Consider the following 16,089-nt stretch of genomic DNA (forward strand, 5'->3'; position numbering starts at 1 on the left):
CTCAGATTGATGGCAGCCATAATTGCTTCTCTAAGATCATTGCTGATGTCTTTCCTCCTTGGAAATAATATATATTATTTAATAGATATTTTAATAATATAATTAAATATTATTTAATAATGTTTTTTATGTTGTTCTCTCTAATAAAAAAGAAGTTCAAAAAAGAGATGCAGTCTTTATTTTTATTATAATAATTCACATTCAAAAATGGTACACATTCATAATGGTACTGTATGGCCCTAAAGACATTGACATGCTCTGTGTTGTGTTTAATGTGTTATTTGCCTAATGAACTACACAGACAGCAACAGTCATCAGTTGTATACAAAAACATTAACAATTACAACAAAATTATGACAGGCTGTGACCAAATACGAAATTTTATTTTACACAGGTATAAACACGTTTGCAAATATACAGTATACTATTTTACATCATTCCCATTTACATTTGACTAAACATACACAGTCAGCATAAGATGAAGATAAAACAAGAGACTTTCACACTAGATGTTTTGCCTGGCAGAAACTAGCTTTGACACAGTGAGTAAACCTGAGTCAGTGTTGTCCTCTCATTCAAGTAGTCCTGTCCTCATTTGATGTTTATTTGTGCAGCTCGCTCGACAGAAATAAGGACAACCATTATTTTTCGACAGAAATTTAATTCTTTCAGCTAATAGTTATACATTTCTTTTCAATGCTACGGTATTTTCATGCAAAATCGTATGAACAGAAATCTTACTAGTGCACTTTCAACAATTCAGACGGCACTTTTATTTTGCTTTATAGTACTTATGTCAAACAGGATGAAACAGAAACTGGCAGACAGTTGACTCAGAAAGAGACAGAGAGGTCTATGTTTTCAAAAGACCATATGTGCAAGTTTGAATTTAAGGAAAGAGGGAGGGAGGATCATGATCGGACCCAGCTGACAGGCACCCACTGTGGCTCCCTCTCGAGTCGTTCCAGAATATTCCTCAGCTCTACACAGGCGCTGGCAGAGTCCTCCTTTACTAGGACCCTGTCCACTAGATGGCCATATTGCTGGTCCATCTGCTCGGCTGACTGCCTCATGTCCTGCAGGTCTTCATCCTTTTCACAATGTGAGAGAGAAAGAGATAAAGAAAAAAAAGAATTCCCTTTTAAAAGCTACTCTCAATGCTGCGCTTGATTAAAGCGCTATGGAAAAACATCTTTGTTTGACTGGTTGTGAACACGTGGAAAAAACGTGAAGAATTTGGCTTAAATAACCTATGATGATGACGTCATCAGAATGAGCACGTCAGAGGCTATAAATAGACGTGTGACAATGCGGTTCTGAAGACAAAGGATGAACGCATCTGTTTGCTATTCAAACCTCTTCTCAAACTATTCCTTTTTCTATGAGTTAGTTTTGTCAAGCAGAAAAAAGCCTTTTCTCACTCTCTTCCTCTTTCTCTGAAAACAAAAAGAAAAGAAAAGAAAAGAGAATCATGTCGCGAGAAAGGCTTCACGGCCCATTTTGGATGATGATCCGCATGTATTGGCGGAAAAGCACACTGTAGCAGCCATCGAGGACGCAGAGTGAGAGCACTGCGAGTCATTGCCCATCAAAGTGCTCCGCTCCAGACTCGCCTTAGGGAAAAGCAATGATAAAATCATGGGGCTCACGAGTTGATCTGGCTGAGGAGAGGGTGATGGGTCCTTAACTTTCTCTCGTTCTCTCTCTGGATCGCGACATGCTCTCGTCCGCTGCTGAAGACGGCGCTTCTTCAGAGCGGGCTGAGGACCTCGGATCTCGCGTCTGCGAGGCAACGCACAGATTGCCGGTCCGCTATGTATGTAAATAATGCGAGGGAATTGAGTAGACTGGAGATTTTTTCCCTTTCTCTCTTGTTCCTATGATCGCATTCAAAGAAATTGTGTGTGTTTGCAAGCTATGATTTTATGATTCTTTGTTGAAACTGCTCTAATATGAAAATAACTATATTCAGCCTTTCATCCAGACCGTTTTTACTTGTCTGGTTGATATTTGGCTGCATTTAATTATGAGAAATTATTTAATACTTATCTGATTTGAAAAGCTAGGTGCTTTGTATTAATATCTTGTCTGGCTGTTCGCTACTCCCGCGATGATGAAGCACGTGAGCAGTTACCTGAAATGGTCACTTATGGAGTGGCCAAATTACAGCTAGACTGGCCACATGAGAAAGAGCAAGCACTCAAAGTTATAGCAAATTTCTGTACGGTGGCCAGGGGGAGGGGCCTCACCGACGGTCTCTCCCCTTCTTCAAGGACCTTCATGACGACTTAACTCGTTCATGGGGGAAACCTGATTGTTCACGTCGTTGAGGCCTCGACGTCGACTTATACAACTATTGTGGATGCAAGGGTACGTGGTTATACAATGATGCCCCAGTTGGAAGAGACGCTCGTGGGTTATCTCTCCTGGGAGCTCATCTTCACTTAAAAAGTCAGCTCTCCCCACCAAGCCGTGCAGAACAACATTCACCCTGGTAGGGAAGGCGTTTCAGTCATTGGGTCACGCTGGTGCCACTCTGCACACCAATGCAGGCACACCAAGCTGACCTGCTAGGGAAAAAAACACCCCGCGAGATGGGGCACATAAAAATATACTAAGTAGCTCCTTCCCGACACCGCTGTTCCATCCCTGCCACCTCATGTGTTTCTTGGGGCAGCAGTTTCCAGAGAAATGTTAAATACTTGGTTGCTTCCTGCCGTTTTCTAGGACACAGGATATTTAATATTCCCCCATCATTGCGTCACCAGACGTTGCATCAAAATTGGTGCTCCTTTCCCAGAAGGTGGCAGCGTGGAAACTACTGCCAAACATATCTGCTTGGGTATTGAGAACCGTAGGAAAAGGAATACAGTTTGCGCAACGTCCTCCACATTCCACATCACCAATTCTAGACTTTTGCAGTCTGTTCAACATGTTCAAAATGTTGACAAACAAAATGATTGCGTCTCAAATTCAAAACAAAGATTGGTTTGTCACTATTGACCTCAAGGACCTAAATTTTCATATAGAAATTCTGCCACAACCCAGGAAGTTTCTGAGGTTTACTTTCGGCTTTCGGGGGCGAGCTTACCAATATCGGGTTCTTCTATGTGGCCTAGCCTTGTCACCCCGCACATACACAAAATGCATGGATGTAGGCTTTGGCTCAGTTGTGACTCCAGGGCATCCGTATTTTAAATTACATAGACGACTGACTGATTTTGGCCCAGTCTCAAGAGCTTGCGCTTCGTCATCGGATGTCATCCTCACTCATCTTGTATCTCTGAGGTTGAGACTCAATGCCAAGAAAAGAGTTCTCTCTCCTGCCCAGAGGACAACATATTTAATGGTTGTATGGGACTCGGTCACCATGCGGGCACAGCTGTCCCCCGCATGCGTCAAGTCCATCTTAAACACCCTGAGAGATATTAGGCTAGTTCAGGAAATTACTTTCCAACACTTTCAAAGAGTTTCTTATGGCAGCTTTGTGCACTGTGATACCTTTGGGCCATTTGCACATGAGACTGTTACAGCTGTGGCTCAGAACCAGAGGATTTCGTACAAGGGTTACTCCCCAGAGGCAAATAAGGATAAGGGCACACGCCGAGTGCTTCGTGCCCTATCTAAAAATCCATTTTTATGGTAAGGGTTACATGCTGCGGGCTTTGTCCCCTCTCTATGCGGCTCAAACCCCAGACCACTGTGGGTCCCACTCTAGGTGCATGTTGTTGTCGCAGGATGCTAATGACAGACGCTTCCCTGATGGGCTGGAGTGCGGTCTTAGATGGCTGTCCAGCCCAAGGGGTCAAAAGAGGCTGCCATCTCGATTTGTACATCAATTGCCTTAACTTTTTAGGCGCCATTCTCTTTTTTTCCTAAAATGTTCGATTTTGACATCTTAATTTCAAAGGGCTATATCTTAAAAGTGATAAAAGATAGAGACTTTCTGTAAATTAGAGAAATATTAAGGATGACCCAAAGTTTATGTAGGGATTACATTTTCCCATCTAATTAGCATATTATGACGTCATATGGTGGTGGCCATCTTGGATTATAGAATTTTCATTTTCAAGTCACATGTTTAAATGATAAAATGCAGCACTTCTTTCCCCCCAAAATGTCCCTCACCTTCTGTATGCTATATTGCACAATACTGAATGCTCAGGTAAATAGTAAGTAGTAAACAAACTGTGTAAATCATTAATCATAATCTAGGGGCGAATTGGCATTGGAGAGTTCTCTTTCCCCCAGATATCCAATTGGCTGATCAAAGGGTGTGATCCAACTTTGGTACTCATCCTCATTGGCCAAGTACTCAAAGCCGGCATTCCCATCAGCTTGCGACAGACTTTGCATAATAGCCCCTCTGCCCCGTGTCACACCGCCTCTGCTCCTGCTATGAGCAGCGCGGCCAGATCTGCCTCGCGCGCCAAGTGTGCACAGCTCGGACTACTGTCATTGTCATTACGACTCCCCACCCTGCCTCCACGTTGCCCCCTAACTGTCCTATGAATACTTCGACCTCGTCTAACATACCCAGTGGCATTAGACAAAGTCTCCACCACAATACTGTCGCCGCGATTGCGGAGAGGCACACGGTCAGAAGACAAAGCTACATGGCTAGCGTGGTAAAAATCTCCCGCCTCGTTCCCCACAACACTAACACGCCTGCAAACTTCGCGATGAACACTCCGACCCCGAGAAACATTGTTCCCACCACTGACATTGGGCAAAGGACCATCTACATTGGGCAAAGGATTCACCGTTTGTGCTTGGTGTAGGGCTATACTTTCACTTTCAGAATCACCGTCATCTTCTGAAGGCAGATATTCCCCTTCAGAATCAGAGTCCGCGAATAGAAGACCCAACACTTCATTGCGGGTAAGCTTTATTGATGCCATTAGATAATAATAATAATAATAATAATAATCTAATGCAAATACTCGCTGACGTTGACAATATTGCTCTGATAAAATGGCTCACTTGCACACTAGCTCCGCTTTTGTTTGCACTGATTCAATGCGCTCTAGCTCGAAGATTTTGTATAGAAGCATGACGTTTTTTTGAGTCGGGGATGAAGTATGACATGTCTGCCATCTAGTGGAGGGGAGGTCGAATGAAATTTGACACCCTTTTTGACAAAATCGGCCGTTTTATTCAGTGCCGCATCTTATCGAGTAAACTCGACCGTGGAGCCTAGAGGGTTAAATTGTTGACTATTTCTGGCCCTGAAATACTTCCGGCAGTTTAGGGGCTACCATGTCCTGATGCAGGTGGACAACACGGCGGTAATTGTTTATATTAATCACCAGGACAGACTGCGTTCGTGCCGTTTGAACAAATGGTTCCCGGAAGCATGAATGTGGGAGCATATTTAGTGTCCAGACAGGAGGTCATACATGGGGATTGGACGCTCCATCCCGATGTAGTCAATCAGATCTGGGAAAGATTTTACAAAGCAGAGGTGGACCTCTTCGCTTCAAAAGAAACAATGTCCCTTTTACTTCTCACTGACTCCTCCAGCCCCCCTGGGTCTGGACGCCATGGCCCAGTGTGAGAGCTCCCTACCTCGCTAGGCAACTGAGACCACCCATCAGAGTAAAAGTTCCCTCGTGGGATTTAGCCGTGGTCCTTGAGGGGCTCCTTCCAGCGACCGGTCAAGCTTCTGACTCTAAAGATGGTTCTCTTACGAGAGGTTCTCTCGTATTGCGTAAGCTAGCTTACGCTACGGGAAAGATTAATCTTTTCTGAGAAATTGAAGCCAAAAAATTATCCTATAATTTTGTATCCATTGTCAACGCAGTTCAGCTGCAGCAGACGATGAGCGGGCTAGCTAGCAGCTCATTGGTTCGGTCACAGAGAACTGCTTAAGCCTATGAGGAGACGCGAATGAACTCTCGGCCAACGAGAGTCTGACATGCTCTCATTGCGTCAGAGCCCGCCGAAACGGGCGTGGTCAGAGAGTGTAATATTGGCATCCTAGGCTGTAAACTCTGATTTTCATCTCTTCAGCGAGGCTACACGCATCTGCTGATCCTAAGAGAAGCCGCCGTCGTCGAAAAGGCAACTCTAGCGAGCATCTGGGAGACTGAGGAAGCCGGCCGTCTTCGCCACCTTCAGCCGTCCTGCGAGCTAGCGCCATCCGACGGATTTGTATCCTTTTTACAAAAAGCTTCCTGTACATTTTGTATCTAAAAGAGCCGAGCGTCTTTTTCAAGATGTCTCGTAAATCTCCTGCGGTTCTTGCCGCGCTCCCCTCGAGGATGGAGACCGCCACGTCATCTGCGCTCTCTGCCTCGGATTGGAGCACGCCGAGCTCGCCCTCGCCGATGGCGGCTGCGATCTCTGCGAAGACATGCCGTTGTCGACCCTGCAGGCTCGACTTCAGGCCACTAAAGTTGCTTCCGCGCCGCCTCTGACTTCGCCGCGGAAGAAGAAACGCTGCTCTCAGAGGCCGCCGGAACCCCAGCCAGAAGCGTTCATCCCGCCGGAGCCTGTCGCCTCCCGCTCTCCTTCTCCGCCGCTTCCGGACATACAGTTGCCGCAGAGTGGCCGCTCTGTCGCCTCCGATGACGCCGCGGACATCAAGGAGGTATGTTCGCATCTCGACTCAGACAGTGAGGAATGGTCCGGTTCTCACGCCTCCTCGGCCCGAGAATCCACCGGGACCCGCGCTGGAATCGAGGAGGAATTAGTGCGCCTCCTCTCACAGGCCGTCGAACGCCTCAGACTCGATTGGTCCCCTCCCCCCGAGCAGACCATCAACCGTATGGACAGCAGCTATTCCCGCCACTAAACGGGCCGCGCCCTTCCTGCCTGAACTGCACGCGGAACTCACGTACTTCGTGAATGGGACGAGAGCGGAAAAAATCCCCCTCCAGTCGCGGATTTGAGGAGCGCCACGGACATTGCCCTTCGCGCTACAAAATCTGCTGCTCAAGCCCTGGGGAAATGCATGGCCGCCATTTGTGTGTCTGAGAGACATTTGTGGCTCACACTCGCCGACATGGGAGATTCTGAGCGCGCCGCCTTTCTCAACGCCCCGCTCTCTCCATCCGGCCTCTTCGGATCTGCTGTCACGGGTATCGTCGACCGATTTTCCGAAGTGCAGAAAGCCTCCCAGGCCATGAATCTCTTTCTGCCTCGTCACGCTAGCTCCTCTGCAGGCCGCTCACGTGACCAGCCTCCTGCACGAGCCCCACCCCAGCGCCCAGCTCAGCACAGTCAGACTTCTCAGCGACGCCAGGGCGGCCGCCCTCGTTCTCGCTCTGACAGCCGCCACAGACCGCCGCCTCCTCGGGGGCCTCGGCCTAGGATCGCGCTGAAACCTGATCACTCGAAGTCTGCCTAGCACAGCTGAGAAAAAGACGGCGCTCTCCCGCCGCGGCCGGACCGCCGTCAAAGTTTCGCCCTCTGTTAGTCCCCGCTCACGCGGCCACTACAGCAGTGTACTCCGCCATTACCAAGCCGGTCTCCCTTCCCGCTTGCATGAGCGCAAACGCCGTTTTCACGGCGACCCAGAGAAATCTCATAAAGAGCATAAAAGCCTCCTGTGTAGAAAATGTGCCCACAACACTGTGTTCACTCATACACAAAAGCACTTCAGTTCCCGTGTCTCACACAGAGTCCACTCTCATAAAGCGGTTCCAACCCGCTCGAGTTTCAGAGTGCGTGGGACGCGCACACGGTCTCTTTGGCGCGCTTATGCAGCCGCTCTCGCATTTTTTCCGCTCTCGTCCCATTCACGAAGTACGTGAGTTCTGCTCACTCTGTTACATGGCCCATAAACTCCTCTCTGAGTGTAAGTCCCGCTGTCATAAACACTATGAGCGCGCTCACACAGCCCGCTATGTGCAGCAACGGGGACCATGTAGCCATTCACCCCCTAGCATTACGCTTCAAAGCGTGGGAAGCTATTCCGGGAATTTCCCAGTGGGTGCTAAACACAATAAGGCCAGGCTATCGCTTACAGTTTCACCGCCGCCCTCCACGTTTTCGAGCGCGGCTAGAAACTATTGTGAACCCAGAAGCAGTGACGCTGCTCCGTTCAGAGATAGCAAACCTATTGTGCAAAAGGGCTATAGAGAGTTCCTCTGTCTATGAGCGAGTCGGGGTTTTACGGCCGTTATTTTCTGGTTCCCAAGAAAGACGGCGGCCTCAGACCAATCTTAGACCTCAGATTTCTGAACAAAGTTCTCATGAAGAGACCGTTCAAAATGCTCACTATCAGAAAACTCCTCGCGCATGTGCGCCAGGGGGACTGGTTCATTTCACTAGATCTGAAAGATGCTTACTTTCAGATTCAGATAAATCCCCTTCACAGGCCATTCTTACGTTTCGCCTTCGAAGGCCAGGTTTATCAATACACCGTCCTTCCGTTCGGCCTATCCTTAGCACCCCGTAAGTTCACGAAGTGCATGGATGCGGCGCTCGCCCCCTGCGGAGTCAGGGGCTGCGAATACTGAACTATTTGGACGACTGGCTGATTTTGGCACAATCACAGAGAGAGCTACTGTCTCATCGTACAGTTCTCCTCGACCATCTGAAAGCTTTGGGCCTCTCTGTCAACTGGACAAAGAGCGCACTACAACCCAGTCAGACTATCTCCTTCTTGGGTATAGAGCTAGACTCGGTCACGATGACGGCTCGTCTGTCAACACAGCGCGCGCGCCGTGTTCAGCGTTTCGCCGCATCTTTTCAGATGAACAGACTCACACCTCTGAAAACTTTTCAGAGGGCGTTGGGTTACATGGCCTCAGCCTTCGCGGTGCTCCAGCTGGGGTTACTGCGCATGCGCCCGCTTCAGCTCTGGTTGAAGAGCCGTGTGTCTCACCGTGCGTGGACCACGGGCCGCCAGCTGATAAAAGTAACACAGACCTGTATCACAGCTCTGCAGCCATGGACTGTGGCAGAATGGTTTCAGCTTTTCCCCGTTTCCATGGGGACCCTTTCTCGCCGAAAAGTCATCTCGACAGACGCATCCAACACGGGTTGGGGTGCGGTCTGCGAGGGCTCACCGGCCTTCGGCCCCTGGTCAGCTCAAGAGAGCCTCCTCCACATAAACTGTTTGGAGATTGTTGGCGGTCGAGAACGCGCTCACGCGCTTTCTTCCACGCATTCACGGTCACCACGTGCTGATCCGTTCGTACAATATAGCCGTGGTCTCCTATCTAAACCGTCAGGGCGGAGTCAGATCCAGGAATCTCTTCCGGCTGACAGAACGCATCTTAGTTTGGTCTCAGTGTCACCTGCTCTCGCTCAGAGCGACGCACGTGCCGGGCCATCTGAACGACGGTCCAGACAGTCTGTCCAGGAACCCCATTCCCCCCGGGGAATGGTCCCTGCACACTCTTACAGTCCAAAAGCTGTGGCGAATATTCGGCAGAGCAGAGGTGGACCTCTTCGCCTCAGAAGAGAACACCCACTGCCCACTATTTTTCTCAAAGAGCGAGGACGCGCTAGCCCAGGGCAGGTCAAGGGCAGGTCCCCATCCACTCTCAAGGTGTATGTGGCAGCCGTCGCAGCGTTCGTTGAACCCCGGTGCGGCCAGTCACTGGGCAAAGATGGCTTGGTCATCTGCTTCCTCAGGGGAGCTAGAAGGATGAACCCCCCACGCCCCCCTTCGGTGCCGATTTGGGACCTTTACATAGTTCTCGAAGCTATGAAAGCCCCCCCCATTCGAACCGCTAAACACTGTGGACCTCAAATACCTTTCGCTCAAAACAGTTTTTCGGCTCGCGCTCGCGTCAGTAAAACGTGTGGGAGACCTTCACGCGCTGTCCATTAGCGCTTCCTGTCTCGAGTTTGGGCCCAATGACTCCTTAGTCGTTCTCAAACCTAGACATGGTTATGTCCCAAAAGCGATTGGTACCCCGTTCAGGGCACAAGTTATTTCCCTATCGGCTCTGCCTGCATCCGATAGCGAATCTGACTCTAATCTCCTGTGTCCGGTCAGGGCCCTGAGATTATACATTACTCGCACTGCTCCGGTCAGACGATCCGAGCAGTTTTTTGTTTCGTTCGGTGGGCGCACCAAAGGGTTGGCCGCCTCGAAACAGACTCTATCCAGATGGATAGTTGATGCCATTGCAGCCGCATACGCATCAAAAGACCTGCCATGCCCTCTGGGCATCAGGGCTCATTCCACTTGAGGCATGGCCTCATCGTGGGCATGGTCCAGCGGAATTTCCATTCATGACATTTGTGTGGCAGCGGGATGGGCTTCCCCCTCCACCTTTGTCAGATTTTACAATCTGGAAGTTCCCGCCTTGCAGGCTAAACTACTAGCAGTCTAGTATGTTACAGCTCTTCTGGTTGAGCTGCACTATAGGGAGTTATTCACACAGACCAGTTTCGCTCTGTCCCTCTCTATCATGTGCTTATGTACTACACAATTTCCGGCCCGCTCTGCTGGCCTTTGTCACATGTACATATATTTATTCCCACTCATAAGGGTTCCCTGGGGTCTCCCCTGGGACTCATAGTGGATGCTTAGCACGCACGGCGTTGACCAGGTGTTCCCGTAGCGTAAGCTAGCTTACGCAATACCTAACGTAACCTCGGTTCTCTCTAGATGAGGGAACGAGTATTGCGTTCCTGGCCGTGCTTGTGCTACTAGCGTTCTCGCTTAATTCTATGAAAACCAGAGTTTACAGCCTATGACGCCAATATTATACTCTCTGACCACGCCCGTTTCGGCGGGCTCTGACGCAATGAGAGCATGTCAGACTCTCATTGGCCGAGAGTTCATTCGTGTCTCCTCATAGGCTTAAGCAGTTCTCTGTGAGCGAACCAATGAGCTGCTAGCTAGCCCGCTCATGGTCTGCTGCAGCTGAACTGCGTTGACAATGGATACAAAATTATAGGATAATTTTTTGGCTTCAATTTCTCAGAAAAGATGAATCTTTCCCGTAGTGTAAGCTAGCTTACGCAATACTCGTTCCCTCATCTAGAGAGAACCGAGGTTACGTTAGGTAACCGATTCGTTTTCCTTCTCCATCTTCTCACTAAAGAGGATTGGGGATTTGCAGGCTCTGTCGGTTTTGCCAGCCTGCTTAGTCTTTGCCCCTGGATTGCTCAAGGCTATTTTGCACCTTCACCCCGACTATCTTCCAAAAGTTCACTTCCTTGAAGCTTTCTGTCCTCTGCCGTTCACTTCGCCGGAGCAGGAGAGACTCCACTCACTGTGTCTAGTTCATGCTCTTCAGAATTACGTCCACCACACTAGCCAGTGGTGTAAGTCAGAGCAGCTGTTCAGTTGTTATGGGTTCTAAAATACTTGTTGGGGGCTGTAACCGGGAGGCGGCCGCCACAAAGCAGACTATGTCGCATTGGGTGAGGGATGCTATTGCTCTAACCTATGAGGCGCGGTCAAGCTTTGCCTCTAGGTGTTACGGCTCATTCTACCAGGGGGGTTGCATCTTCCAGGAATTTAGCAAGAGACGCCCCCTTGCAGCAAGTATGTGATGCAGCAGGCTGGTACTCTCCGCACACATTTATTTGATTTCATAGCTTGGATGTTCATGTTACACCGGGCTCACATGTCCTTGAGTCAGACATCCCAAGCTCATGTCAGAGGCGAGGCCCTACTCGTGTTTGTGCGCACAAACTACACAACCTTGAGGGGTACAGTGCGGCGACGTTGGTATTCTTGTTCCCATAGTGCTTAAATCAAGTGCAGCATTGAGAGTAGCTTTTGAAAGGCAACGTCTCAGGTTACTCGACTGTAATACTGTTCACTAAAAAAAGCAGGAAAAAGATGCTGCACTTTGTTGCCGCACTGGGGGCCTGTCCACGATGTTCTTCAGACAAATATACCTGATGAGCGCACCTGTCACACGTCTATTTATAGCCTCTGACGTGCGCATTCCGATGATGTCATCATCAGAGGTTATTTAAGCCAAATCCTTGGCATGTTTGCCACACGTGTTCACAACCGGTCAAACAAAGATGTTTTTCCATAATGTTTAAATCAAGCGCAGCATCTCATTCCTGCTTTTTCAGGGAACAGGGATACAGTCAAGTAACCCAAAAAGTTTTTGTAAACTGTGTACAATTTAAGAGTTGAATGACTGAGATTTACAAGCACCATTTGGGTAGTATGGTGATATAAATCAGTCTCACCGTGATGTGTCCATTGTCACCCCTTCCTGGTGATGTGGGAGAGCTCCGTTGCCGACGAATCTCAGGGATGCGTGGCTTTACAAAGATCACATAGGGCTTAAACTCTGCCGTACGGAGGATTTTCAGAGCCTGAGCATTACAGTAAAAGGAAATAAAAATCATAGCATGGGTTTCCAATTATGTGCTCAGCAAAAATCAAGACCAGAGTCTCTGCTGATAACAGAAGTTGTAGATTCAAATCCAGCTTAGGTTGAGCAGAAACCTTACCACTGTGGAAGAGATCACTATTTACACTTACATTTATTTATTAGCAAAAACTTTTATCCAAAGTGACTTACAAATCTGACTTTTATACAATAATCTACCCCTAAACCGGGGTAGAGACGTTTTCCCATGGAACAGGGAGTTATTTTTCAAAATATCAAAGCTATTCTTTTCAATACAATACAAATGCATTATGCAATTTACGTGAGGATTCACGCATTCACATGGGTCGTACTTTTCAGGTACGGAAATCTGTATAAATACAGAAAAATCACATCCCTTCTTTAAAATCACTAAAAAGCTAATTTGCATGTTCATGGTTTGGCATATACTAAATGAAGGAAGGGTGTAGAGTTAAATTCAAGCTATTTTAAAAATATGTTTAAATTAAATAGTCTATTTGATCAAAATTGATTTGATTAAATAGTCTAGACATCATTGCTTGGCACCAGGAAGGTGTCAGCTGCCACTGTCAGCCCAGATGAGTTTAACCAATCAAATTTAAGAAACTGTTCAGCTCGTGCAAAGCGTGTGTAACTTGGTTATTTTTTAACATAACCTGCAAGGTATAAATTTGTGTGTATTTTTCTGATCTTAGAGTTGCTCTGCTGTGTCTGAAGTGACTTCCGGCCGCTAATAAACCTTATTACCGCCCACATACAACTTGACCAGCCCTCTAATGTCATTTTACTGACGACTTTTCGGGTTGAATAACTAGTTCTTCCAATGTTTCATCTTCGGACTTTCAAGTCTCGCGCTCAGATTGATATGGTAAAATTGACATCATCATTACTGTCTTTAGTTTACAATCGCTGAGCTGTAGGAAGACTCAGGACGGAGCTGAAGTTATTATGGTAATGGTCGTTTTTGTTTCCAACAGGTGCTGTATGCGGTAAACCAATCACAAAAGACTGTGCCATCTGGCCAATCAGAGCAGAATAGCTCACGGAAAGGAGGGATTTAGAGAGAGTGATTCATCCATCGATTCGTTTGATAATCATTGAACAATGTGGTGATGTGCAATGTATATTATGAGAAAATGAAACTGTTTTTCGACCTTTGATGCTGTTGTAGGAAATCTCCAAAACAAAATTAGGAGACTTTAAAATAGCATAATTGGGGCACTTTAAGTCAGATTAAATTGGTCTGAAAATTTCTATGACACTTCACATATCACAAGATCTGAGAATCAGAAATACAGAGAAAAGCAAACTGACAATAGTAAAAATAAGAGAACGCTACATTTACCTCAGGTTGAACATCTACCAGACACACTTTATTTCTCGCCAGGACAGTCCAGATTGACTCCAGACTCGTCCCATATTGGTTATTCTTATATTCACCATGTTCAATAAACCTGGACATACACAATATGGCGTTTATCATCAATTAAAATGCCAGTAAAATTAAATTTTATAACACTATCAAAGGGATAATTCACCCAAAAATGACAATTCTCTCATAGTTTACTCACGCTCGTCATTCCAAACCTGTATGATTTTCTTTCTCAAAACACATAAGAAAAGTTTCATGCAGTTACGATAGATGGTACCCAAAGTATTCCATGTTTTTGGGTGGACTATGCCTTTAACAAAATGTCACACAGATGTGTTACAATATTGACCAAAAATGCATCCAACATATTAAAACTATTTCATATAACATACTTATTAGATTGTATGTCAGCCTCAAAGGCCTGCTTGGAGATGAAGTGGTATTCTACGCCCTCCTTCTCATGACTCTTTCTGGGTCTTGTTGTGTCTGTTAGAAAATGATTATACAAAGTATACAATCATTTCAGTTAATTTAACATATTTGAATTTGCAATATATGACATGTAGTTATTGAGATTAGAAGCTCTTCAACTTCAGGCCATCAAACTGAAGCAAGAACATGATCTACTTTGATTCAGCTTCTAATGTATCAGCCAGGACCTCCACAGTCTCTAATGTAGAACTAATCGAAAGAATAAACTCACGTGGTACAGCGACACCGTACCGATGAGGATTCTCAGCAATCACCTTCTGCTTCAGCTCATTGATCCGAGCACCAAGAGATCCTGGAGAGTGTGTGAGAGAGAGAGAGAGAGAGAGAGAGAGAGAGAGAGAGAGAGAGAGAGAGAGAGAGAGAGAGAGAGAGAGAGAGAGAGAGAGAGAGAGAGAGAGAGAGATTTTTTTTTGATTTTTCAATCATCTTTATTTATCAAAAAGATTCCTCACATAAAACAACATGTAAGTTATTACCAAATTTTTTTTTTTTTTTTTTTTTTTTTTTTTATAAAAAAAGTGCAAAATGCAGTTCATTATCAATGACAGAACACAACGCTCTTCTGTGACACCATATTCCTTCAAACACATTTAGGGAATCCATAGCTTTGTAAAAACGAAAATCAATTACAAGCCTTGATTTGATCATAGCTGCGAACACCCTTTCAACATTATAATCACTTTGTTTTTCAATTTTATCTCTTCTACTAATATAGATGGCCATTTTGGCTTTACCCAAAATAAAATTCAACAAATGACACTCGTACTTTCGCTTTTGAACATATTTAAAGCCCAAAATAAAAGTCTGCACAGAAAACTTCTCATTAAAACAATTAAAAAGATTCTGCAAACCATCAAATAAAGGCTTAAGCCTTGAACAATACAAAAATGTGTGAAAAACAGTCTCTCTCTGAAAACAAAAAGGACATTCTTTGCCAACATCTGGATTTAAAACAGAAATAAAAGCATTCACAGCAATAATGCCATGCAAAATCCTCCATTGTAGATCTCCATCTCTTTTAGCTAACGGTGGCTTGTACAGCGCTCTCCACTCTGGCCTGACACTGTCATTCATCTGAAACACAGTACGCCATGGCGTGTCAACTCTTCCATGTAGTCCCTTTTTGTTAAAAGATTTCACACAAGCTTTATACAACTTTTTCCCATTACTTTCATGCAAATCCATATCTGTCAATTTTCCAGATTCCAAAAACACTCCTGTACATTCACCTAACTTTGGTGAAAGAAGCAGATTTGGAAATGTGTCCCTCTCATCAGGGATAAACTCCCCTTTACAGTAACCTTGAAGCATTTTTGTTTCTTCCGTTGTAAAAGCAGATTGCAGTTTATGTAATACTTGTGCAACAATTCGCATGGACTTAACTCCCAACAAAACAGCTAAATCTTCAACTTTATCAAAACTTGAGCCGGCCACATTGATTAAACACCCAAGTGTTGTGATCTTAGATTTAATAAAATTTGCAGACATTGACCCACATGCCCCTAAAATGTCCAAACGTGACCCATAAATCAGAGGTTCTTTCAACAGCCAAAACAAGGAGGATGTAGACTCAATTCTTTTAACATGAAAAATGTCCCACACTTTAAAAAGATTCTTGTAGAACTCCGGCATTCTGGATGTGTTGATTTTCCCGGAATTTAACAAGAACAACGACTTGTCCAAACACAGTCCTTCAGCAGTCTTTAAAATCGTACTGGCCACCGGCCTCCAGCATAAGTCCTCTGGACCAGTGAGAAATCTCTGTACAAATTGTAGCCGAAAAGCTGCAGTCCTACTCTGCAAGTGTACAAGTCCTTGTCCTCCTTCTTTTGGTAAATATAAAACATTATGAGGTATCCAATGCATTCTTTCCCAAAAAAAATCTACCAAAAGAGACTGAATTTTCCCAAGTATACATGCAGGTGGATCAACACA

General features: G+C 45.9%; 1 protein-coding gene across 5 annotated transcripts in view; it reads right to left on the bottom strand.

Moving 5' to 3' along the window:
* Positions 1 to 254: 254 nt before the first annotated feature.
* mpp3b (MAGUK p55 scaffold protein 3b) overlaps positions 255 to 16,089 on the bottom strand; it is a 61,471-nt gene continuing 45,636 nt past the window's right edge. For all 5 annotated transcript variants that reach the window (XM_056253098.1, XM_056253096.1, XM_056253095.1 and 2 more), the window contains 5 exons: positions 14,366 to 14,446; positions 14,055 to 14,148; positions 13,636 to 13,744; positions 12,124 to 12,252; positions 255 to 1,091 (listed from right to left, as the gene is read on the bottom strand). In XM_056253098.1, coding sequence (XP_056109073.1) covers positions 912 to 1,091; positions 12,124 to 12,252; positions 13,636 to 13,744; positions 14,055 to 14,148; positions 14,366 to 14,446 — 593 coding nt within the window. In that variant the 3' untranslated portion in view covers positions 255 to 911. The remainder of the gene's footprint in view (positions 1,092 to 12,123; positions 12,253 to 13,635; positions 13,745 to 14,054; positions 14,149 to 14,365; positions 14,447 to 16,089) is intronic.

Source organism: Rhinichthys klamathensis, unplaced genomic scaffold (assembly GCF_029890125.1).
Source record: "Rhinichthys klamathensis goyatoka isolate OS25496 unplaced genomic scaffold, OSU_Roscu_1.1 h1tg000101l_1, whole genome shotgun sequence".
Lineage (NCBI taxonomy): Eukaryota > Metazoa > Chordata > Actinopteri > Cypriniformes > Leuciscidae > Rhinichthys > Rhinichthys klamathensis.